Here is a 23,714-nt window from a genome sequence, read left to right on the forward strand (position 1 = left end):
AATTATTAAAAACAGTCTGAAAATAAAACATATACATTATTCAATGTATTATTTATTATATTATATAAAAAAAGATTCAAAATTATATAATTTATGTTTTTTTGTAAGAAAAATTGAGTGCGTGAAGCCGCACACTTTTAAAATGTGTGTGGTTTAATGGGACAAGAACGCTCAGCACTAGACATCAGTAAAAAATCGAAATATTATTAAAAACAGTCTGAAAATAACACATATACACTATTCAATGCTTTACTTATTATGTTAAATAAAAAAAAGAATCAAAAATATGTATTTTATGTTTTTTTTTTAATGTAAAATTCAGTGCGGCCTCTACCTAATTCATATATGGGACGCAAAGTATCCGAATTTGGAAAAACTATTTATAAAATTGCCTGAAAAGCTAAATCCACTTAAACAAAGACAAAATTCATTTCATAAAATTGCAAATAAATGTAATGTTTCGAAAGATTAATATTTTTAACAGTCCGAAAACTATTATCGAATGTAGTCTGATAGACAACTTTGTACGTAGCCAAGGGACAACTTGAAACAAGAATTAAAATACCTAAATTAATGATAAGTGATTATATTTTTGGTTTTTCGTAAAGTAAAAGGTTCGAATTTTATTTTTTATTAACAAGATTCCAAGCATTTCAGAGATTTCATATTTTAAAATGGGTTTTTAAAAAAATTGTTCATGTTACGAATGTCAATGTTGAAGTTCATGCAGCAATAAAAAGTCACAAAAACAAGATACTTGCAATTCGAAAACGGTAATAGATTAATTCATCTTTTAAGGATGTATACCAATAAAAACATATTTTCTATTTAAAATCTTAAGCACTGAAAACAAGAAAATAAGTTTGCACTTCAAGCAAACATTAGCAGAGCAAATGACTGATGCCAGACCCACAGTTAAAGTGCTCTCCTCCTCGATTCTCATCCGAACGAAGGAGGTCGGTAACGAGCGCGCGCGCCATTTTCTAAACAAAAAAGTGTATTTCAGTGAATAAAAATGTCTGATTCTGCAGTTGCAACGTCCGCTTCACCAGTGGCTGCCCCACCAGCGCCAGTTGAGAAGAAGGTGGCCGCCAAAAAGGCATCTGGATCCGCTGCTACAAAGGCAAAGAAGACCACTGCCCCGCCATCGCATCCGCCAACTCAGCAAATGGTAGACGCTTCCATCAAGAATTTGAAGGAGCGTGGCGGCTCATCGCTTCTGGCAATCAAGAAATATATCAGTGCCACTTATAAATGCGATGCCCAGAAGCTGGCTCCATTCATCAAGAAGTACTTGAAATCTGCCGTGGTCAATGGAAAGCTGATTCAAACAAAGGGAAAGGGTGCGTCTGGCTCATTTAAACTGTCGGCCTCCGCCAAGAAGGATCCCAAGCCAAAGGTTGCGTCTGCTGAGAAGAAAGTGAAAAGCAAGAAGCTAGCCGCCAAGAAGACCGGAGCCACCGCCAAGAAGGCTGCCACGGGAGCTGCCGACAAGAAGCCCAAGGCTAAGAAGGCTGTTGCCACCAAAAAGACCGCCGAGAAGAAGAAAACGGAGAAGACGAAGGCCAAGGATGCCAAGAAAACTGGAACCGTAAAGGCAAAGCCAGCAGCAACAAAGGCCAAGTCGACGGCAGCGAAGCCGAAGGCGGCCAAAGCACCAAAAGCCAAACCAGCGGCGTCTGCTAAACCCAAAAAGGCGGTGAAGAAAGCAGCTGCTCCTGCTACCGCTAAGAAGCCGAAAGCCAAGACTACGGCTGCTAAGAAGTAAATTGTGAAAAAGTACAGTACCTGGTACACGCTCGCAATCGCAATTTCAGATTTCGAAATCTGAAATTAGTTTAACAAGCCCTTTTCAGGGCTACAACTTTGGTTAACAAGAGAAAGGAACTTTCAATTGAAAACATATTGTACATTTAATGTATCCATTTATATTGTGGCACCTGGCCGCCAGTAGAAAGTATATCAGTATACCAGGTTCATAGAGGAGACATTGCACAATTTCTTTGTAAATAGATGTTAATGATCAAGTCCTTTAAAAAAATGGTGCACCAAATTGATAATTTTATATTTTATGGCAAATGGCAAATGGTTTATGGTATATTGAAAATTTAGTTTCTTTGGTAAAATATGTTGTGGCCCTGAAAAGGGCCGTTTTGGATCTTTCTCCGCATCCGCAGCAAGAGAAAATTACTTGGAGCTGGTGTATTTGGTGACAGCCTTGGTTCCCTCACTAACGGCGTGCTTGGCCAACTCTCCGGGCAGGAGCAGGCGAACAGCCGTTTGGATTTCCCGACTGGTGATGGTCGAGCGCTTGTTGTAGTGAGCCAGACGAGAGGCCTCGGCAGCAATGCGCTCGAAGATATCATTCACAAAGCTGTTCATGATGCTCATCGCCTTCGACGAAATGCCGGTGTCAGGATGGACCTGCTTCAGGACCTTGTAAATGTAGATGGCGTAGCTCTCCTTCCTCTTGCGCTTCTTCTTCTTGTCGGTCTTGGTGATGTTCTTCTGGGCCTTGCCAGCCTTCTTGGCTGCCTTTCCACTAGTTTTAGGCGGCATTATTCACTTCACTTATGATTTCACAAACACAATTCACTGATCATAGTGGTGCGAAGAGAGTGTTCAGCTTTATACTTTTTTTCGAGCAATGTTTTCAGGTCTATGGCACCCACCCCTAACTGAACGCGCAGGCAGACGAAAAAGTATAAATACGTGGCTACCCGGGGCTGGGCGAGCATTCAGTGTGTTTTCAGTGTGTAAAGTGAACCAAGTGAAATACTCGTAAAGCAAAATGTCTGGTCGTGGAAAAGGTGGCAAAGTGAAGGGAAAGGCAAAGTCCCGCTCGAACCGTGCCGGTCTTCAGTTCCCAGTGGGCCGTATTCACCGTCTGCTCCGCAAGGGCAACTATGCCGAGCGTGTTGGTGCCGGCGCTCCTGTTTACCTAGCTGCCGTGATGGAATATCTGGCCGCTGAGGTTCTCGAGTTGGCTGGCAATGCTGCCCGTGACAACAAGAAGACTAGGATTATCCCGCGTCATCTGCAGCTGGCCATCCGCAACGACGAGGAGTTGAACAAGCTGCTCTCCGGTGTCACCATTGCCCAGGGCGGAGTGCTGCCCAACATCCAGGCCGTTCTGTTGCCCAAGAAGACCGAGAAGAAGGCTTAATCGTTTTAAAAGCGGAGCTCATTTGTACATACAAACATATACCCAACCGTCCTTTTCAGGACGACCACGTTATTACCAAAGAATAGAAGATTTACATATACGAATATGATTTAATTTCAAAAATAAACTATAAAACTGCTTGAAATATAGCATTGAGACTTAAATGAACTCAAATGGTACAAATGGTAGGTTCACAATACTATTCGGAAGCTAATGTTTGATTTGTTCGGCCGTCGGTCCAGTAGATTAGTGGTCGAAAGCTACAGGATCTAAATGTTCAATTCTTAGATTACATTGGCGACTCACTCGTATTTCTTCCTCAAAAGATGTAACGAGTTGCCGCTTACGCTTACACTTTTCCGTTGCAAGCAGTACAGTTTGTACAAAATACATTCATCCCATGTGCATGTGTAGTTTGATATTTCAGTGACCGATTGTTTTCCAGCGCATTTTAATATTATTGTATTATAAATATTATTGAAAATTTGTCTTCTCTCGAAATTTTAATGGTGGTCCTGAAAAGGACCGATTGCAGAATGAAGTACAAGCTGTACTAGTTTTTTAACCGCCGAAGCCGTACAGGGTGCGGCCTTGCCTCTTCAGGGCGTACACAACATCCATGGCTGTGACAGTCTTCCTCTTGGCGTGTTCGGTGTAGGTGACGGCATCACGGATAACGTTCTCCAAGAACACCTTCAGAACGCCACGTGTTTCCTCGTAAATGAGTCCAGAGATGCGCTTTACGCCGCCACGACGAGCCAAACGGCGGATAGCTGGCTTCGTGATACCCTGGATGTTATCACGCAGCACTTTGCGATGACGCTTGGCGCCTCCTTTTCCCAAGCCTTTGCCTCCTTTACCGCGACCAGTCATTTTCACTCTTTTCTACTGTTAACACGTTAACACACTGCACGAAAGTCACTGAAGAACTAATTCCAAATTTTCGGCGTGCCCCTATATATACCTAAAACGCCAGAAACACGAGCGAGTCCGAACGATATGTCCGCCTCGCTCTCCGCTCGACAAATGAGATGGCCTCTGCTTCTCTCTCTTTTCAACCCTCCACGTTTTGCTATATAAGTAGGTAGCAAATGCGGCGATCGTTTATTGTGTTTTGAAACGTGAAGTGAACGTGAACAGCAGTGAATTCGAAAATGGCCCGTACCAAGCAAACCGCTCGCAAATCGACTGGTGGCAAGGCGCCACGCAAACAACTGGCTACTAAGGCCGCTCGTAAGAGCGCCCCAGCCACCGGAGGCGTGAAGAAGCCCCATCGCTATCGCCCTGGAACTGTTGCCCTGCGTGAGATCCGTCGCTACCAGAAGAGTACCGAGCTGCTGATCCGCAAACTGCCTTTCCAGCGTCTGGTGCGTGAAATCGCTCAGGACTTCAAGACTGACCTGCGATTCCAGAGCTCGGCGGTGATGGCTCTGCAGGAAGCTAGCGAAGCCTATCTGGTTGGCCTCTTTGAAGATACTAACTTGTGCGCCATTCATGCCAAGCGTGTCACCATCATGCCCAAGGACATCCAGTTGGCCCGTCGCATTCGCGGCGAGCGAGCTTAAGTTGAGACGGCTTCAACTGGCTGCCAATGCTCCAGCATACTTTGTACAAATCGGTCCTTTTCAGGACCACAAATTACGTTCAATGAGATATTAATTTTAATTCAGCAGCAGCAACGTATATAAAATTAAGAAATAGTCGGAAGTATGAAAGACATGGTCAATACTTTCAAACATCAGAAAAAAATCGAAAATCTATCAAATATATTCTTATTATAACCTAGTGAACATAATGAAACAAAATAAGATTAGAAAATTACAGATTTTATATTTTTTCTTAATCGCTAACTTCATGGCGACCTATGTCTATGGACCATTCAGTGGAGTATTTTTGTCTTGGGTAAATATAAAACAAGTTATAAAAGACAGCATTTTGTGTCATATCTTGATGTAAATGACTTTAACTTTAATGTTTATCAACGAACGTGACAATATATGTTTAATTTCTTATTTTCAAATATGTTTTTAAAAACATTTCACTTGTGATTTCGGCAAACTTTTAAAATTAGTATGGTTTAATGGGACAAGAACGCTCAACGTTAAACATAAGTAATAAATTGAAAACTTATTTAAAACAGTCTGAAAATAAAACATATACATTATTTAATGCATTATTTATTATATTTAATAAAAAAAGATTCAAAATTACATATTTTATGTTTTTTTAGGTTAAATGAGTGCGACTTCTACGTACGCACACTCTAAAAATGAGTGTGGTTCAATGGGACAAAAACGCTCAACATTAGACATAATTAAAAATTCGAAAAATTATTAAAAACAGTCTGAAAATAAAACATATACATTATTCAATGTATTATTTATTATATTATATAAAAAAAGATTCAAAATTATATAATTTATGTTTTTTTGTAAGAAAAATTGAGTGCGTGAAGCCGCACACTTTTAAAATGTGTGTGGTTTAATGGGACAAGAACGCTCAGCACTAGACATCAGTAAAAAATCGAAATATTATTAAAAACAGTCTGAAAATAACACATATACACTATTCAATGCTTTACTTATTATGTTAAATAAAAAAAAGAATCAAAAATATGTATTTTATGTTTTTTTTTTAATGTAAAATTCAGTGCGGCCTCTACCTAATTCATATATGGGACGCAAAGTATCCGAATTTGGAAAAACTATTTATAAAATTGCCTGAAAAGCTAAATCCACTTAAACAAAGACAAAATTCATTTCATAAAATTGCAAATAAATGTAATGTTTCGAAAGATTAATATTTTTAACAGTCCGAAAACTATTATCGAATGTAGTCTGATAGACAACTTTGTACGTAGCCAAGGGACAACTTGAAACAAGAATTAAAATACCTAAATTAATGATAAGTGATTATATTTTTGGTTTTTCGTAAAGTAAAAGGTTCGAATTTTATTTTTTATTAACAAGATTCCAAGCATTTCAGAGATTTCATATTTTAAAATGGGTTTTTAAAAAAATTGTTCATGTTACGAATGTCAATGTTGAAGTTCATGCAGCAATAAAAAGTCACAAAAACAAGATACTTGCAATTCGAAAACGGTAATAGATTAATTCATCTTTTAAGGATGTATACCAATAAAAACATATTTTCTATTTAAAATCTTAAGCACTGAAAACAAGAAAATAAGTTTGCACTTCAAGCAAACATTAGCAGAGCAAATGACTGATGCCAGACCCACAGTTAAAGTGCTCTCCTCCTCGATTCTCATCCGAACGAAGGAGGTCGGTAACGAGCGCGCGCGCCATTTTCTAAACAAAAAAGTGTATTTCAGTGAATAAAAATGTCTGATTCTGCAGTTGCAACGTCCGCTTCACCAGTGGCTGCCCCACCAGCGCCAGTTGAGAAGAAGGTGGCCGCCAAAAAGGCATCTGGATCCGCTGCTACAAAGGCAAAGAAGACCACTGCCCCGCCATCGCATCCGCCAACTCAGCAAATGGTAGACGCTTCCATCAAGAATTTGAAGGAGCGTGGCGGCTCATCGCTTCTGGCAATCAAGAAATATATCAGTGCCACTTATAAATGCGATGCCCAGAAGCTGGCTCCATTCATCAAGAAGTACTTGAAATCTGCCGTGGTCAATGGAAAGCTGATTCAAACAAAGGGAAAGGGTGCGTCTGGCTCATTTAAACTGTCGGCCTCCGCCAAGAAGGATCCCAAGCCAAAGGTTGCGTCTGCTGAGAAGAAAGTGAAAAGCAAGAAGCTAGCCGCCAAGAAGACCGGAGCCACCGCCAAGAAGGCTGCCACGGGAGCTGCCGACAAGAAGCCCAAGGCTAAGAAGGCTGTTGCCACCAAAAAGACCGCCGAGAAGAAGAAAACGGAGAAGACGAAGGCCAAGGATGCCAAGAAAACTGGAACCGTAAAGGCAAAGCCAGCAGCAACAAAGGCCAAGTCGACGGCAGCGAAGCCGAAGGCGGCCAAAGCACCAAAAGCCAAACCAGCGGCGTCTGCTAAACCCAAAAAGGCGGTGAAGAAAGCAGCTGCTCCTGCTACCGCTAAGAAGCCGAAAGCCAAGACTACGGCTGCTAAGAAGTAAATTGTGAAAAAGTACAGTACCTGGTACACGCTCGCAATCGCAATTTCAGATTTCGAAATCTGAAATTAGTTTAACAAGCCCTTTTCAGGGCTACAACTTTGGTTAACAAGAGAAAGGAACTTTCAATTGAAAACATATTGTACATTTAATGTATCCATTTATATTGTGGCACCTGGCCGCCAGTAGAAAGTATATCAGTATACCAGGTTCATAGAGGAGACATTGCACAATTTCTTTGTAAATAGATGTTAATGATCAAGTCCTTTAAAAAAATGGTGCACCAAATTGATAATTTTATATTTTATGGCAAATGGCAAATGGTTTATGGTATATTGAAAATTTAGTTTCTTTGGTAAAATATGTTGTGGCCCTGAAAAGGGCCGTTTTGGATCTTTCTCCGCATCCGCAGCAAGAGAAAATTACTTGGAGCTGGTGTATTTGGTGACAGCCTTGGTTCCCTCACTAACGGCGTGCTTGGCCAACTCTCCGGGCAGGAGCAGGCGAACAGCCGTTTGGATTTCCCGACTGGTGATGGTCGAGCGCTTGTTGTAGTGAGCCAGACGAGAGGCCTCGGCAGCAATGCGCTCGAAGATATCATTCACAAAGCTGTTCATGATGCTCATCGCCTTCGACGAAATGCCGGTGTCAGGATGGACCTGCTTCAGGACCTTGTAAATGTAGATGGCGTAGCTCTCCTTCCTCTTGCGCTTCTTCTTCTTGTCGGTCTTGGTGATGTTCTTCTGGGCCTTGCCAGCCTTCTTGGCTGCCTTTCCACTAGTTTTAGGCGGCATTATTCACTTCACTTATGATTTCACAAACACAATTCACTGATCATAGTGGTGCGAAGAGAGTGTTCAGCTTTATACTTTTTTTCGAGCAATGTTTTCAGGTCTATGGCACCCACCCCTAACTGAACGCGCAGGCAGACGAAAAAGTATAAATACGTGGCTACCCGGGGCTGGGCGAGCATTCAGTGTGTTTTCAGTGTGTAAAGTGAACCAAGTGAAATACTCGTAAAGCAAAATGTCTGGTCGTGGAAAAGGTGGCAAAGTGAAGGGAAAGGCAAAGTCCCGCTCGAACCGTGCCGGTCTTCAGTTCCCAGTGGGCCGTATTCACCGTCTGCTCCGCAAGGGCAACTATGCCGAGCGTGTTGGTGCCGGCGCTCCTGTTTACCTAGCTGCCGTGATGGAATATCTGGCCGCTGAGGTTCTCGAGTTGGCTGGCAATGCTGCCCGTGACAACAAGAAGACTAGGATTATCCCGCGTCATCTGCAGCTGGCCATCCGCAACGACGAGGAGTTGAACAAGCTGCTCTCCGGTGTCACCATTGCCCAGGGCGGAGTGCTGCCCAACATCCAGGCCGTTCTGTTGCCCAAGAAGACCGAGAAGAAGGCTTAATCGTTTTAAAAGCGGAGCTCATTTGTACATACAAACATATACCCAACCGTCCTTTTCAGGACGACCACGTTATTACCAAAGAATAGAAGATTTACATATACGAATATGATTTAATTTCAAAAATAAACTATAAAACTGCTTGAAATATAACATTGAGACTTAAATGAATTCAAATGGTACAAATGGTAGGTTCACAATACTATTCGAAAGCTAATCTTGGATTTGTTCGGCCGTCGGTCCAGTAGATTAGTGGTCGAAAGCTACAGGATCTAAATGTTCAATTCTTAGATTACATTGGCGACTCACTCGTATTTCTTCCTCAAAAGATGTAACGAGTTGCCGCTTACGCTTACACTTTTCCGTTGCAAGCAGTACAGTTTGTACAAAATACATTCATCCCATGTGCATGTGTAGTTTGATATTTCAGTGACCGATTGTTTTCCAGCGCATTTTAATATTATTGTATTATAAATATTATTGAAAATTTGTCTTCTCTCGAAATTTTAATGGTGGTCCTGAAAAGGACCGATTGCAGAATGAAGTACAAGCTGTACTAGTTTTTTAACCGCCGAAGCCGTACAGGGTGCGGCCTTGCCTCTTCAGGGCGTACACAACATCCATGGCTGTGACAGTCTTCCTCTTGGCGTGTTCGGTGTAGGTGACGGCATCACGGATAACGTTCTCCAAGAACACCTTCAGAACGCCACGTGTTTCCTCGTAAATGAGTCCAGAGATGCGCTTTACGCCGCCACGACGAGCCAAACGGCGGATAGCTGGCTTCGTGATACCCTGGATGTTATCACGCAGCACTTTGCGATGACGCTTGGCGCCTCCTTTTCCCAAGCCTTTGCCTCCTTTACCGCGACCAGTCATTTTCACTCTTTTCTACTGTTAACACGTTAACACACTGCACGAAAGTCACTGAAGAACTAATTCCAAATTTTCGGCGTGCCCCTATATATACCTAAAACGCCAGAAACACGAGCGAGTCCGAACGATATGTCCGCCTCGCTCTCCGCTCGACAAATGAGATGGCCTCTGCTTCTCTCTCTTTTCAACCCTCCACGTTTTGCTATATAAGTAGGTAGCAAATGCGGCGATCGTTTATTGTGTTTTGAAACGTGAAGTGAACGTGAACAGCAGTGAATTCGAAAATGGCCCGTACCAAGCAAACCGCTCGCAAATCGACTGGTGGCAAGGCGCCACGCAAACAACTGGCTACTAAGGCCGCTCGTAAGAGCGCCCCAGCCACCGGAGGCGTGAAGAAGCCCCATCGCTATCGCCCTGGAACTGTTGCCCTGCGTGAGATCCGTCGCTACCAGAAGAGTACCGAGCTGCTGATCCGCAAACTGCCTTTCCAGCGTCTGGTGCGTGAAATCGCTCAGGACTTCAAGACTGACCTGCGATTCCAGAGCTCGGCGGTGATGGCTCTGCAGGAAGCTAGCGAAGCCTATCTGGTTGGCCTCTTTGAAGATACTAACTTGTGCGCCATTCATGCCAAGCGTGTCACCATCATGCCCAAGGACATCCAGTTGGCCCGTCGCATTCGCGGCGAGCGAGCTTAAGTTGAGACGGCTTCAACTGGCTGCCAATGCTCCAGCATACTTTGTACAAATCGGTCCTTTTCAGGACCACAAATTACGTTCAATGAGATATTAATTTTAATTCAGCAGCAGCAACGTATATAAAATTAAGAAATAGTCGGAAGTATGAAAGACATGGTCAATACTTTCAAACATCAGAAAAAAATCGAAAATCTATCAAATATATTCTTATTATAACCTAGTGAACATAATGAAACAAAATAAGATTAGAAAATTACAGATTTTATATTTTTTCTTAATCGCTAACTTCATGGCGACCTATGTCTATGGACCATTCAGTGGAGTATTTTTGTCTTGGGTAAATATAAAACAAGTTATAAAAGACAGCATTTTGTGTCATATCTTGATGTAAATGACTTTAACTTTAATGTTTATCAACGAACGTGACAATATATGTTTAATTTCTTATTTTCAAATATGTTTTTAAAAACATTTCACTTGTGATTTCGGCAAACTTTTAAAATTAGTATGGTTTAATGGGACAAGAACGCTCAACGTTAAACATAAGTAATAAATTGAAAACTTATTTAAAACAGTCTGAAAATAAAACATATACATTATTTAATGCATTATTTATTATATTTAATAAAAAAAGATTCAAAATTACATATTTTATGTTTTTTTAGGTTAAATGAGTGCGACTTCTACGTACGCACACTCTAAAAATGAGTGTGGTTCAATGGGACAAAAACGCTCAACATTAGACATAATTAAAAATTCGAAAAATTATTAAAAACAGTCTGAAAATAAAACATATACATTATTCAATGTATTATTTATTATATTATATAAAAAAAGATTCAAAATTATATAATTTATGTTTTTTTGTAAGAAAAATTGAGTGCGTGAAGCCGCACACTTTTAAAATGTGTGTGGTTTAATGGGACAAGAACGCTCAGCATTAGACATCAGTAAAAAATCGAAATATTATTAAAAACAGTCTGAAAATAACACATATACACTATTCAATGCTTTACTTATTATGTTAAATAAAAAAAAGAATCAAAAATATGTATTTTATGTTTTTTTTTTAATGTAAAATTCAGTGCGGACTCTACCTAATTCATATATGGGACGCAAAGTATCCGAATTTGGAAAAACTATTTATAAAATTGCCTGAAAAGCTAAATCCACTTAAACAAAGACAAAATTCATTTCATAAAATTGCAAATAAATGTAATGTTTCGAAAGATTAATATTTTTAACAGTCCGAAAACTATTATCGAATGTAGTCTGATAGACAACTTTGTACGTAGCCAAGGGACAACTTGAAACAAGAATTAAAATACCTAAATTAATGATAAGTGATTATATTTTTGGTTTTTCGTAAAGTAAAAGGTTCGAATTTTATTTTTTATTAACAAGATTCCAAGCATTTCAGAGATTTCATATTTTAAAATGGGTTTTTAAAAAAATTGTTCATGTTACGAATGTCAATGTTGAAGTTCATGCAGCAATAAAAAGTCACAAAAACAAGATACTTGCAATTCGAAAACGGTAATTGATTAATTCATCTTTTAAGGATGTATACCAATAAAAACATATTTTCTATTTAAAATCTTAAGCACTGAAAACAAGAAAATAAGTTTGCACTTCAAGCAAACATTAGCAGAGCAAATGACTGATGCCAGACCCACAGTTAAAGTGCTCTCCTCCTCGATTCTCATCCGAACGAAGGAGGTCGGTAACGAGCGCGCGCGCCATTTTCTAAACAAAAAAGTGTATTTCAGTGAATAAAAATGTCTGATTCTGCAGTTGCAACGTCCGCTTCCCCAGTGGCTGCCCCACCAGCGCCAGTTGAGAAGAAGGTGGCCGCCAAAAAGGCATCTGGATCCGCTGCTACAAAGGCAAAGAAGACCACTGCCCCGCCATCGCATCCGCCAACTCAGCAAATGGTAGACGCTTCCATCAAGAATTTGAAGGAGCGTGGCGGCTCATCGCTTCTGGCAATCAAGAAATATATCAGTGCCACTTATAAATGCGATGCCCAGAAGCTGGCTCCATTCATCAAGAAGTACTTGAAATCTGCCGTGGTCAATGGAAAGCTGATTCAAACAAAGGGAAAGGGTGCGTCTGGCTCATTTAAACTGTCGGCCTCCGCCAAGAAGGATCCCAAGCCAAAGGTTGCGTCTGCTGAGAAGAAAGTGAAAAGCAAGAAGGTAGCCGCCAAGAAGACCGGAGCCACCGCCAAGAAGGCTGCCACGGGAGCTGCCGACAAGAAGCCCAAGGCTAAGAAGGCTGTTGCCACCAAAAAGACCGCCGAGAAGAAGAAAACGGAGAAGACGAAGGCCAAGGATGCCAAGAAAACTGGAACCGTAAAGGCAAAGCCAGCAGCAACAAAGGCCAAGTCGACGGCAGCGAAGCCGAAGGCGGCCAAAGCACCAAAAGCCAAACCAGCGGCGTCTGCTAAACCCAAAAAGGCGGTGAAGAAAGCAGCTGCTCCTGCTACCGCTAAGAAGCCGAAAGCCAAGACTACGGCTGCTAAGAAGTAAATTGTGAAAAAGTACAGTACCTGGTACACGCTCGCAATCGCAATTTCAGATTTCGAAATCTGAAATTAGTTTAACAAGCCCTTTTCAGGGCTACAACTTTGGTTAACAAGAGAAAGGAACTTTCAATTGAAAACATATTGTACATTTAATGTATCCATTTATATTGTGGCACCTGGCCGCCAGTAGAAAGTATATCAGTATACCAGGTTCATAGAGGAGACATTGCACAATTTCTTTGTAAATAGATGTTAATGATCAAGTCCTTTAAAAAAATGGTGCACCAAATTGATAATTTTATATTTTATGGCAAATGGCCAATGGCAAATGGTTTATGGTATATTGAAAATTTAGTTTCTTTGGTAAAATATGTTGTGGCCCTGAAAAGGGCCGTTTTGGATCTTTCTCCGCATCCGCAGCAAGAGAAAATTACTTGGAGCTGGTGTATTTGGTGACAGCCTTGGTTCCCTCACTAACGGCGTGCTTGGCCAACTCTCCGGGCAGGAGCAGGCGAACAGCCGTTTGGATTTCCCGACTGGTGATGGTCGAGCGCTTGTTGTAGTGAGCCAGACGAGAGGCCTCGGCAGCAATGCGCTCGAAGATATCATTCACAAAGCTGTTCATGATGCTCATCGCCTTCGACGAAATGCCGGTGTCAGGATGGACCTGCTTCAGGACCTTGTAAATGTAGATGGCGTAGCTCTCCTTCCTCTTGCGCTTCTTCTTCTTGTCGGTCTTGGTGATGTTCTTCTGGGCCTTGCCAGCCTTCTTGGCTGCCTTTCCACTAGTTTTAGGCGGCATTATTCACTTCACTTATGATTTCACAAACACAATTCACTGATCATAGTGGTGCGAAGAGAGTGTTCAGCTTTATACTTTTTTTCGAGCAATGTTTTCAGGTCTATGGCACCCACCCCTAACTGAACGCGCAGGCAGACGAAAAAGTATAAATACGTGGCTACCCGGGGCTGGGCGAGCATTCAGTGTGTTTTCAGTGTGTAAAGTGAACCAAGTGAAATACTCGTAAAGCAAAATGTCTGGTCGTGGAAAAGGTGGCAAAGTGAAGGGAAAGGCAAAGTCCCGCTCGAACCGTGCCGGTCTTCAGTTCCCAGTGGGCCGTATTCACCGTCTGCTCCGCAAGGGCAACTATGCCGAGCGTGTTGGTGCCGGCGCTCCTGTTTACCTAGCTGCCGTGATGGAATATCTGGCCGCTGAGGTTCTCGAGTTGGCTGGCAATGCTGCCCGTGACAACAAGAAGACTAGGATTATCCCGCGTCATCTGCAGCTGGCCATCCGCAACGACGAGGAGTTGAACAAGCTGCTCTCCGGTGTCACCATTGCCCAGGGCGGAGTGCTGCCCAACATCCAGGCCGTTCTGTTGCCCAAGAAGACCGAGAAGAAGGCTTAATCGTTTTAAAAGCGGAGCTCATTTGTACATACAAACATATACCCAACCGTCCTTTTCAGGACGACCACGTTATTACCAAAGAATAGAAGATTTACATATACGAATATGATTTAATTTCAAAAATAAACTATAAAACTGCTTGAAATATAACATTGAGACTTAAATGAATTCAAATGGTACAAATGGTAGGTTCACAATACTATTCGAAAGCTAATCTTGGATTTGTTCGGCCGTCGGTCCAGTAGATTAGTGGTCGAAAGCTACAGGATCTAAATGTTCAATTCTTAGATTACATTGGCGACTCACTCGTATTTCTTCCTCAAAAGATGTAACGAGTTGCCGTTTACGCTTACACTTTTCCGTTGCAAGCAGTACAGTTTGTACAAAATACATTCATCCCATGTGCATGTGTAGTTTGATATTTCAGTGACCGATTGTTTTCCAGCGCATTTTAATATTATTGTATTATAAATATTATTGAAAATTTGTCTTCTCTCGAAATTTTAATGGTGGTCCTGAAAAGGACCGATTGCAGAATGAAGTACAAGCTGTACTAGTTTTTTAACCGCCGAAGCCGTACAGGGTGCGGCCTTGCCTCTTCAGGGCGTACACAACATCCATGGCTGTGACAGTCTTCCTCTTGGCGTGTTCGGTGTAGGTGACGGCATCACGGATAACGTTCTCCAAGAACACCTTCAGAACGCCACGTGTTTCCTCGTAAATGAGTCCAGAGATGCGCTTTACGCCGCCACGACGAGCCAAACGGCGGATAGCTGGCTTCGTGATACCCTGGATGTTATCACGCAGCACTTTGCGATGACGCTTGGCGCCTCCTTTTCCCAAGCCTTTGCCTCCTTTACCGCGACCAGTCATTTTCACTCTTTTCTACTGTTAACACACTGCACGAAAGTCACTGAAGAACTAATTCCAAATTTTCGGCGTGCCCCTATATATACCTAAAACGCCAGAAACACGAGCGAGTCCGAACGATATGTCCGCCTCGCTCTCCGCTCGACAAATGAGATGGCCTCTGCTTCTCTCTCTTTTCAACCCTCCACGTTTTGCTATATAAGTAGGTAGCAAATGCGGCGATCGTTTATTGTGTTTTGAAACGTGAAGTGAACGTGAACAGCAGTGAATTCGAAAATGGCCCGTACCAAGCAAACCGCTCGCAAATCGACTGGTGGCAAGGCGCCACGCAAACAACTGGCTACTAAGGCCGCTCGTAAGAGCGCCCCAGCCACCGGAGGCGTGAAGAAGCCCCATCGCTATCGCCCTGGAACTGTTGCCCTGCGTGAGATCCGTCGCTACCAGAAGAGTACCGAGCTGCTGATCCGCAAACTGCCTTTCCAGCGTCTGGTGCGTGAAATCGCTCAGGACTTCAAGACTGACCTGCGATTCCAGAGCTCGGCGGTGATGGCTCTGCAGGAAGCTAGCGAAGCCTATCTGGTTGGCCTCTTTGAAGATACTAACTTGTGCGCCATTCATGCCAAGCGTGTCACCATCATGCCCAAGGACATCCAGTTGGCCCGTCGCATTCGCGGCGAGCGAGCTTAAGTTGAGACGGCTTCAACTGGCTGCCAATGCTCCAGCATACTTTGTACAAATCGGTCCTTTTCAGGACCACAAATTACGTTCAATGAGATATTAATTTTAATTCAGCAGCAGCAACGTAGATAAAATTAAGAAATAGTCGGAAGTATGAAAGACATGGTCAATACTTTCAAACATCAGAAAAAAATCGAAAATCTATCAAATATATTCTGATTATAACCTAGTGAACATAATGAAACAAAATAAGATTAGAAAATTACAGATTTTATATTTTTTCTTAATCGCTAACTTCATGGCAACCTATGTCTATGAACCATTCAGTGGAGTATTTTTGTCTTGGGTAAATATAAAACAAGTTATAAAAGACGGCATTTTGTGTCATATCTTGATGTAAATGACTTTAACTTTAATGTTTATCAACGAACGTGACAATATATGTTTAATTTCTTATTTTCAAATATGTTTTTAAAAACATTTCACTTGTGATTTCGGCAAACTTTTAAAATTAGTATGGTTTAATGGGACAAGAACGCTCAACGTTAAACATAAGTAATAAATTGAAAACTTATTTAAAACAGTCTGAAAATAAAACATATACATTATTCAATGTATTATTATTATATTATTATATTATATTATATTATTATTATTATATTATATAAAAAAAGATTCAAAATTATATAATTTATGTTTTTTTGTAAGAAAAATTGAGTGCGTGAAGCCGCACACTTTTAAAATGAGTGTGGTTTAATGGGACAAGAACGCTCAGCATTAGACATCAGTAAAAAATCGAAATATTATTAAAAACAGTCTGAAAATAACACATATACACTATTCAATGCTTTACTTATTATGTTAAATAAAAAAAAGAATCAAAAATATGTATTTTATGTTTTTTTTTTTAATGTAAAATTCAGTGCGGCCTCTACCTAATTCATATATGGGACGCAAAGTATCCGAATTTGGAAAAACTATTTATAAAATTGCCTGAAAAGCTAAATCCACTTAAACAAAGACAAAATTCATTTCATAAAATTGCAAATAAATGTAATGTTTCGAAAGATTAATATTTTTAACAGTCCGAAAACTATTATCGAATGTAGTCTGATAGACAACTTTGTACGTAGCCAAGGGACAACTTGAAACAAGAATTAAAATACCTAAATTAATGATAAGTGATTATATTTTTGGTTTTTCGTAAAGTAAAAGGTTCGAATTTTATTTTTTATTAACAAGATTCCAAGCATTTCAGAGATTTCATATTTTAAAATGGGTTTTTAAAAAAATTGTTCATGTTACGAATGTCAATGTTGAAGTTCATGCAGCAATAAAAAGTCACAAAAACAAGATACTTGCAAATCTTAAGCACTGAAAACAAGAAAATAAGTTTGCACTTCAAGCAAACATTAGCAGAGCAAATGACTGATGCCAGACCCACAGTTAAAGTGCTCTCCTCCTCGATTCTCATCCGAACGAAGGAGGTCGGTAACGAGCGCGCGCGCCATTTTCTAAACAAAAAAGTGTATTTCAGTGAATAAAAATGTCTGATTCTGCAGTTGCAACGTCCGCTTCCCCAGTGGCTGCCCCACCAGCGCCAGTTGAGAAGAAGGTGGCCGCCAAAAAGGCATCTGGATCCGCTGCTACAAAGGCAAAGAAGACCACTGCCCCGCCATCGCATCCGCCAACTCAGCAAATGGTAGACGCTTCCATCAAGAATTTGAAGGAGCGTGGCGGCTCATCGCTTCTGGCAATCAAGAAATATATCAGTGCCACTTATAAATGCGATGCCCAGAAGCTGGCTCCATTCATCAAGAAGTACTTGAAATCTGCCGTGGTCAATGGAAAGCTGATTCAAACAAAGGGAAAGGGTGCGTCTGGCTCATTTAAACTGTCGGCCTCCGCCAAGAAGGATCCCAAGCCAAAGGTTGCGTCTGCTGAGAAGAAAGTGAAAAGCAAGAAGGTAGCCGCCAAGAAGACCGGAGCCACCGCCAAGAAGGCTGCCACGGGAGCTGCCGACAAGAAGCCCAAGGCTAAGAAGGCTGTTGCCACCAAAAAGACCGCCGAGAAGAAGAAAACGGAGAAGACGAAGGCCAAGGATGCCAAGAAAACTGGAACCGTAAAGGCAAAGCCAGCAGCAACAAAGGCCAAGTCGACGGCAGCGAAGCCGAAGGCGGCCAAAGCACCAAAAGCCAAACCAGCGGCGTCTGCTAAACCCAAAAAGGCGGTGAAGAAAGCAGCTGCTCCTGCTACCGCTAAGAAGCCGAAAGCCAAGACTACGGCTGCTAAGAAGTAAATTGTGAAAAAGTACAGTACCTGGTACACGCTCGCAATCGCAATTTCAGATTTCGAAATCTGAAATTAGTTTAACAAGCCCTTTTCAGGGCTACAACTTTGGTTAACAAAAGAAAGGAACTTTCAATTGAAAACATATTGTACATTTAATGTATCCATTTATATTGTGGCACCTGGCCGCCAGTAGAAAGTATATCAGTATACCAGGTTCATAGAGGAGACATTGCACAATTTCTTTGTAAATAGATGTTAATGATTAAGTCCTTTAAAAAAAATGGTGCACCAAATTGATCATTTTATATTTTATGGCAAATGGAAAATGGTTTATGGTATATTGAAAATTTAGTTTCTTTGGTAAAATATGTTGTGGCCCTGAAAAGGGCCGTTTTGGATCTTTCTCCGCATCCGCAGCAAGAGAAAATTACTTGGAGCTGGTGTATTTGGTGACAGCCTTGGTTCCCTCACTAACGGCGTGCTTGGCCAACTCTCCGGGCAGGAGCAGGCGAACAGCCGTTTGGATTTCCCGACTGGTGATGGTCGAGCGCTTGTTGTAGTGAGCCAGACGAGAGGCCTCGGCAGCAATGCGCTCGAAGATATCATTCACAAAGCTGTTCATGATGCTCATCGCCTTCGACGAAATGCCGGTGTCAGGATGGACCTGCTTCAGGACCTTGTAAATGTAGATGGCGTAGCTCTCCTTCCTCTTGCGCTTCTTCTTCTTGTCGGTCTTGGTGATGTTCTTCTGGGCCTTGCCAGCCTTCTTGGCTGCCTTTCCACTAGTTTTAGGCGGCATTATTCACTTCACTTATGATTTCACAAACACAATTCACTGATCATAGTGGTGCGAAGAGAGTGTTCAGCTTTATACTTTTTTTCGAGCAATGTTTTCAGGTCTATGGCACCCACCCCTAACTGAACGCGCAGGCAGACGAAAAAGTATAAATACGTGGCTACCCGGGGCTGGGCGAGCATTCAGTGTGTTTTCAGTGTGTAAAGTGAACCAAGTGAAATACTCGTAAAGCAAAATGTCTGGTCGTGGAAAAGGTGGCAAAGTGAAGGGAAAGGCAAAGTCCCGCTCGAACCGTGCCGGTCTTCAGTTCCCAGTGGGCCGTATTCACCGTCTGCTCCGCAAGGGCAACTATGCCGAGCGTGTTGGTGCCGGCGCTCCTGTTTACCTAGCTGCCGTGATGGAATATCTGGCCGCTGAGGTTCTCGAGTTGGCTGGCAATGCTGCCCGTGACAACAAGAAGACTAGGATTATCCCGCGTCATCTGCAGCTGGCCATCCGCAACGACGAGGAGTTGAACAAGCTGCTCTCCGGTGTCACCATTGCCCAGGGCGGAGTGCTGCCCAACATCCAGGCCGTTCTGTTGCCCAAGAAGACCGAGAAGAAGGCTTAATCGTTTTAAAAGCGGAGCTCATTTGTACATACAAACATATACCCAACCGTCCTTTTCAGGACGACCACGTTATTACCAAAGAATAGAAGATTTACATATACGAATATGATTTAATTTCAAAAATAAACTATAAAACTGCTTGATATATAACATTGAGACTTAAATGAACTCAAATGGTACAAATGGTAGGTTCACAATACTATTCGGAAGCTAATGTTTGATTTGTTCGGCCGTCGGTCCAGTAGATTAGTGGTCGAAAGCTACAGGATCTAAATGTTCAATTCTTAGATTACATTGGCGACTCACTCGTATTTCTTCCTCAAAAGATGTAACGAGTTGCCGCTTACGCTTACACTTTTCCGTTGCAAGCAGTACAGTTTGTACAAAATACATTCATCCCATGTGCATGTGTAGTTTGATACGTTAGGCTACCTTCCTACCAGAGTAGATTATTATTGCTTAATTTACCGACACTTGCAAATCGTAGAATAATGCTTGGTACCATTTTTATGCATAATCTTATAAGAGGTGATATCGATTCTGTAGAACTTGTTAGCCGCCTAACTTTTAATGTTCCCGTTAGACTATCATCCTCTTAATTTACCTCGATGTACATCTAATTTTGGTCTGCACGAGCCCTTTCGCGTTCTATGTAATAACTATAACGTTCTTTATCATTTAATTTGCACATCAACTTCTATCCCGGTATTAAAAACTAACATTTTAACTCATTTGCTTCACTCCTAACTGCATGTTTTTTTCATTATTTTGTCCCGTCTTTATTGGTTTTATGTATTCTTCCTCGCGAACTCGCATTTTTGCCCAAATTTACAAAAGGGCCCCGCGCGTAACAAGCACGTGCTTGGTGTCGTTGGGCCACTTGTTTGTACTTCTCGTAGTGCATCAACGTCCATCATATAATATTTCAGTGACCGATTGTTTTCCAGCGCATTTTAATATTATTGTATTATAAATATTATTGAAAATTTGTCTTCTCTCGAAATTTTAATGGTGGTCCTGAAAAGGACCGATTGCAGAATGAAGTACAAGCTGTACTAGTTTTTTAACCGCCGAAGCCGTACAGGGTGCGGCCTTGCCTCTTCAGGGCGTACACAACATCCATGGCTGTGACAGTCTTCCTCTTGGCGTGTTCGGTGTAGGTGACGGCATCACGGATAACGTTCTCCAAGAACACCTTCAGAACGCCACGTGTTTCCTCGTAAATGAGTCCAGAGATGCGCTTTACGCCGCCACGACGAGCCAAACGGCGGATAGCTGGCTTCGTGATACCCTGGATGTTATCACGCAGCACTTTGCGATGACGCTTGGCGCCTCCTTTTCCCAAGCCTTTGCCTCCTTTACCGCGACCAGTCATTTTCACTCTTTTCTTCTGTTAACACACTGCACGAAAGTCACTGAAGAACTAATTCCAAATTTTCGGCGTGCCCCTATATATACCTAAAACGCCAGAAACACGAGCGAGTCCGAACGATATGTCCGCCTCGCTCTCCGCTCGACAAATGAGATGGCCTCTGCTTCTCTCTCTTTTCAACCCTCCACGTTTTGCTATATAAGTAGGTAGCAAATGCGGCGATCGTTTATTGTGTTTTGAAACGTGAAGTGAACGTGAACAGCAGTGAATTCGAAAATGGCCCGTACCAAGCAAACCGCTCGCAAATCGACTGGTGGCAAGGCGCCACGCAAACAACTGGCTACTAAGGCCGCTCGTAAGAGCGCCCCAGCAACCGGAGGCGTGAAGAAGCCCCATCGCTATCGCCCTGGAACTGTTGCCCTGCGTGAGATCCGTCGCTACCAGAAGAGTACCGAGCTGCTGATCCGCAAACTGCCTTTCCAGCGTCTGGTGCGTGAAATCGCTCAGGACTTCAAGACTGACCTGCGATTCCAGAGCTCGGCGGTGATGGCTCTGCAGGAAGCTAGCGAAGCCTATCTGGTTGGCCTCTTTGAAGATACTAACTTGTGCGCCATTCATGCCAAGCGTGTCACCATCATGCCCAAGGACATCCAGTTGGCCCGTCGCATTCGCGGCGAGCGAGCTTAAGTTGAGACGGCTTCAACTGGCTGCCAATGCTCCAGCATACTTTGTACAAATCGGTCCTTTTCAGGACCACAAATTACGTTCAATGAGATATTAATTTTAATTCAGCAGCAGCAACGTATATAAAATTAAGAAATAGTCGGAAGTATGAAAGACATGGTCAATACTTTCAAACATCAGAAAAAAATCGAAAATCCATCAAATATATTCTTATTATAACCTAGTGAACATAATGAAACAAAATAAGATTAGAAAATTACAGATTTTATATTTTTTCTTAATCGCTAACTTCATGGCGACCTATGTCTATGGACCATTCAGTGGAGTATTTTTGTCTTGGGTAAATATAAAACAAGTTATAAAAGACAGCATTTTGTGTCATATCTTGACTTTAACTTTAATGTTTATCAACGAACGTGACAATATATGTTTAATTTCTTATTTTCAAATATGTTTTTAAAAACATTTCACTTGTGATTTCGGCAAACTTTTAAAATTAGTATGGTTTAATGGGACAAGAACGCTCAACGTTAAACAAAAGTAATAAATTGAAAACTTATTTAAAACAGTCTGAAAATAAAACATATACATTATTTAATGCATTATTTATTATATTTAATATAAAAGATTTAAAATTACATATTTTATGTTTTTTTTTAGGTTAAAATGAGTGCGACTTCTACGTACGCACACTCTAAAAATGAGTGTGGTTCAATGGGACAATAACGCTCAACATTAGACATAATTAAAAATTCGAAAAATTATTAAAAACAGTCTGAAAATAAAACATATACATTATTCAATGTAATATTTATTATATTATATAAAAAAAAGATTCAAAATTATATAATTTATGTTTTTTTTGTAAGAAAAATTGAGTGCGTGAAGCTGCACACTTTTAAAATGAGTGTGGTTTAATGGGACAAGAACGCTCAGCATTAGACATCAGTAAAAAATCGAAATATTATTAAAAACAGTCTGAAAATAACACATATACACTATTCAATGCTTTACTTATTATGTTAAATAAAAAAAAAGAATCAAAAATATGTATTTTATGTTTTTTTTTAAATGTAAAATTCAGTGCGGCCTCTACCTAATTCATATATGGGACGCAAAGTATCCGAATTTGGAAAAACTATTTATAAAATTGCCTGAAAAGCTAAATCCACTTAAACAAAGACAAAATTCATTTTATAAAATTGCAAATAAATGTAATGTTTCGAAAGATTAATATTTTTAACAGTCCGAAAACTATTATCGAATGTAGTCTGATAGACAACTTTGTACGTAGCCAAGGGACAACTTGAAACAAGAATTAAAATACCTAAATTAATGATAAGTGATTATATTTTTGGTTTTTCGTAAAGTAAAAGGTTCGAATTTTATTTTTTATTAACAAGATTCCAAGCATTTCAGAGATTTCATATTTTAAAATGGGTTTTTAAAAAAATTGTTCATGTTACGAATGTCAATGTTGAAGTTCATGCAGCAATAAAAAGTCACAACAAGAAAGGAAGCTACCTTCGGCCAGCCGAAGCTTATATACCCTTGTAGATAAAAGAATACTCACTCGGTGCAGTTCCAGGTATTCCAGATTCAGCGTTTCGATTTATTTCAATTTTGTTTTTAAGTAGTCAAGAATCAAAACGCCTACTTCCTACAAAGTTACAATGAATTTTCTTATATTTGTTTGGGAGCCTTAAGATATAGTGGTCCGATCCGGCTCGCTCCGACATATGTACTACCTGCAATAGAAAGAAGACCTTCGGGAAAGTTTCATCGCGATAGCTTTAAAACTGAGAGACTAGTTCGCATAGAAACGGACAGACGGACAGACAGACAGACGGACAGACGGACAGACGGACAGACGGACAGACGGACATGGCTAGATAGACTCGGCTATTGGTGCTGATCAAGAATATATATACTTTATGTGGTCGGAAACGTCTCCTTCACTGCGTTGCAAACATCTGACTGAAATTATAATACCCTCTACAAGGGTATAAAAACAAGATACTTACAATTCGAAAACGGTAATTGATTAATTCATCTTTTAAGGATGTATACCAATAAAAACATATTTTCTATTTAAAATCTTAAGCACTGAAAACAAGAAAATAAGTTTGCACTTCAAGCAAACATTAGCAGAGCAAATGACTGATGCCAGACCAAAGATATTATAAACACTAAGATGTGTAACGAGGAGCAAGAAAATGTACGGAGGCAGCGTCATTTTTGTTAAATGCGA

The 23,714-nt window shown here is 41.1% G+C and overlaps 20 protein-coding genes across 20 annotated transcripts; 12 read left to right on the forward strand and 8 right to left on the reverse strand.

Annotated features, from left to right (window-relative positions):
* Positions 1-1,015: 1,015 nt before the first annotated feature.
* On the forward strand, positions 1,016-1,768 carry LOC108065162 (histone H1-like). Its single transcript, XM_070211525.1, has one exon. The coding sequence runs from the start codon at positions 1,016-1,018 to the stop codon at positions 1,766-1,768; it is 753 nt and encodes a 250-aa protein (XP_070067626.1).
* Positions 1,769-2,187: 419 nt separating this feature from the next.
* Positions 2,188-2,559, reverse strand: LOC123002873 (histone H2B). The gene has a single exon (XM_070211581.1). It carries the CDS (start codon positions 2,557-2,559, stop codon positions 2,188-2,190), a length of 372 nt encoding a protein of 123 aa, XP_070067682.1.
* A 232-nt stretch (positions 2,560-2,791) lies between these two features.
* LOC138911886 (histone H2A) lies at positions 2,792-3,172 on the forward strand. The gene has a single exon (XM_070211494.1). It carries the CDS (start codon positions 2,792-2,794, stop codon positions 3,164-3,166), a length of 375 nt encoding a protein of 124 aa, XP_070067595.1. The 3' UTR covers positions 3,167-3,172.
* A 555-nt stretch (positions 3,173-3,727) lies between these two features.
* On the reverse strand, positions 3,728-4,039 carry LOC138911946 (histone H4). The gene has a single exon (XM_070211609.1). The coding sequence runs from the start codon at positions 4,037-4,039 to the stop codon at positions 3,728-3,730; it is 312 nt and encodes a 103-aa protein (XP_070067710.1).
* Positions 4,040-4,320: 281 nt separating this feature from the next.
* Positions 4,321-4,731, forward strand: LOC138911849 (histone H3). Its single transcript, XM_070211425.1, has one exon. It carries the CDS (start codon positions 4,321-4,323, stop codon positions 4,729-4,731), a length of 411 nt encoding a protein of 136 aa, XP_070067526.1.
* A 1,778-nt stretch (positions 4,732-6,509) lies between these two features.
* Positions 6,510-7,262, forward strand: LOC138912941 (histone H1-like). The gene has a single exon (XM_070214965.1). It carries the CDS (start codon positions 6,510-6,512, stop codon positions 7,260-7,262), a length of 753 nt encoding a protein of 250 aa, XP_070071066.1.
* A 419-nt stretch (positions 7,263-7,681) lies between these two features.
* LOC138911926 (histone H2B) lies at positions 7,682-8,053 on the reverse strand. Its single transcript, XM_070211580.1, has one exon. The coding sequence runs from the start codon at positions 8,051-8,053 to the stop codon at positions 7,682-7,684; it is 372 nt and encodes a 123-aa protein (XP_070067681.1).
* Positions 8,054-8,285: 232 nt separating this feature from the next.
* Positions 8,286-8,666, forward strand: LOC138911891 (histone H2A). Its single transcript, XM_070211502.1, has one exon. It carries the CDS (start codon positions 8,286-8,288, stop codon positions 8,658-8,660), a length of 375 nt encoding a protein of 124 aa, XP_070067603.1. The 3' UTR covers positions 8,661-8,666.
* Positions 8,667-9,221: 555 nt separating this feature from the next.
* On the reverse strand, positions 9,222-9,533 carry LOC123002848 (histone H4). The gene has a single exon (XM_070211608.1). The coding sequence runs from the start codon at positions 9,531-9,533 to the stop codon at positions 9,222-9,224; it is 312 nt and encodes a 103-aa protein (XP_070067709.1).
* Positions 9,534-9,814: 281 nt separating this feature from the next.
* On the forward strand, positions 9,815-10,225 carry LOC138911847 (histone H3). Its single transcript, XM_070211423.1, has one exon. The coding sequence runs from the start codon at positions 9,815-9,817 to the stop codon at positions 10,223-10,225; it is 411 nt and encodes a 136-aa protein (XP_070067524.1).
* A 1,778-nt stretch (positions 10,226-12,003) lies between these two features.
* On the forward strand, positions 12,004-12,756 carry LOC138911906 (histone H1-like). Its single transcript, XM_070211527.1, has one exon. The coding sequence runs from the start codon at positions 12,004-12,006 to the stop codon at positions 12,754-12,756; it is 753 nt and encodes a 250-aa protein (XP_070067628.1).
* A 426-nt stretch (positions 12,757-13,182) lies between these two features.
* Positions 13,183-13,554, reverse strand: LOC138911925 (histone H2B). Its single transcript, XM_070211579.1, has one exon. It carries the CDS (start codon positions 13,552-13,554, stop codon positions 13,183-13,185), a length of 372 nt encoding a protein of 123 aa, XP_070067680.1.
* Positions 13,555-13,786: 232 nt separating this feature from the next.
* LOC138911890 (histone H2A) lies at positions 13,787-14,167 on the forward strand. The gene has a single exon (XM_070211501.1). It carries the CDS (start codon positions 13,787-13,789, stop codon positions 14,159-14,161), a length of 375 nt encoding a protein of 124 aa, XP_070067602.1. The 3' UTR covers positions 14,162-14,167.
* Positions 14,168-14,722: 555 nt separating this feature from the next.
* LOC123002880 (histone H4) lies at positions 14,723-15,034 on the reverse strand. Its single transcript, XM_044393552.2, has one exon. It carries the CDS (start codon positions 15,032-15,034, stop codon positions 14,723-14,725), a length of 312 nt encoding a protein of 103 aa, XP_044249487.1.
* Positions 15,035-15,307: 273 nt separating this feature from the next.
* Positions 15,308-15,718, forward strand: LOC138911848 (histone H3). Its single transcript, XM_070211424.1, has one exon. The coding sequence runs from the start codon at positions 15,308-15,310 to the stop codon at positions 15,716-15,718; it is 411 nt and encodes a 136-aa protein (XP_070067525.1).
* A 1,537-nt stretch (positions 15,719-17,255) lies between these two features.
* LOC123002858 (histone H1-like) lies at positions 17,256-18,008 on the forward strand. Its single transcript, XM_044393525.2, has one exon. The coding sequence runs from the start codon at positions 17,256-17,258 to the stop codon at positions 18,006-18,008; it is 753 nt and encodes a 250-aa protein (XP_044249460.1).
* Positions 18,009-18,428: 420 nt separating this feature from the next.
* On the reverse strand, positions 18,429-18,800 carry LOC123002871 (histone H2B). The gene has a single exon (XM_044393542.2). The coding sequence runs from the start codon at positions 18,798-18,800 to the stop codon at positions 18,429-18,431; it is 372 nt and encodes a 123-aa protein (XP_044249477.1).
* Positions 18,801-19,032: 232 nt separating this feature from the next.
* Positions 19,033-19,413, forward strand: LOC123002869 (histone H2A). The gene has a single exon (XM_044393538.2). The coding sequence runs from the start codon at positions 19,033-19,035 to the stop codon at positions 19,405-19,407; it is 375 nt and encodes a 124-aa protein (XP_044249473.1). The 3' UTR covers positions 19,408-19,413.
* Positions 19,414-20,470: 1,057 nt separating this feature from the next.
* LOC123002878 (histone H4) lies at positions 20,471-20,782 on the reverse strand. Its single transcript, XM_044393550.2, has one exon. The coding sequence runs from the start codon at positions 20,780-20,782 to the stop codon at positions 20,471-20,473; it is 312 nt and encodes a 103-aa protein (XP_044249485.1).
* Positions 20,783-21,055: 273 nt separating this feature from the next.
* Positions 21,056-21,466, forward strand: LOC138911846 (histone H3). Its single transcript, XM_070211422.1, has one exon. It carries the CDS (start codon positions 21,056-21,058, stop codon positions 21,464-21,466), a length of 411 nt encoding a protein of 136 aa, XP_070067523.1.
* The last annotated feature ends 2,248 nt before the right edge of the window (positions 21,467-23,714 follow it).

The sequence above is a fragment of the Drosophila takahashii genome, chromosome 2L, assembly GCF_030179915.1.
Source record: "Drosophila takahashii strain IR98-3 E-12201 chromosome 2L, DtakHiC1v2, whole genome shotgun sequence".
NCBI lineage: Eukaryota > Metazoa > Arthropoda > Insecta > Diptera > Drosophilidae > Drosophila > Drosophila takahashii.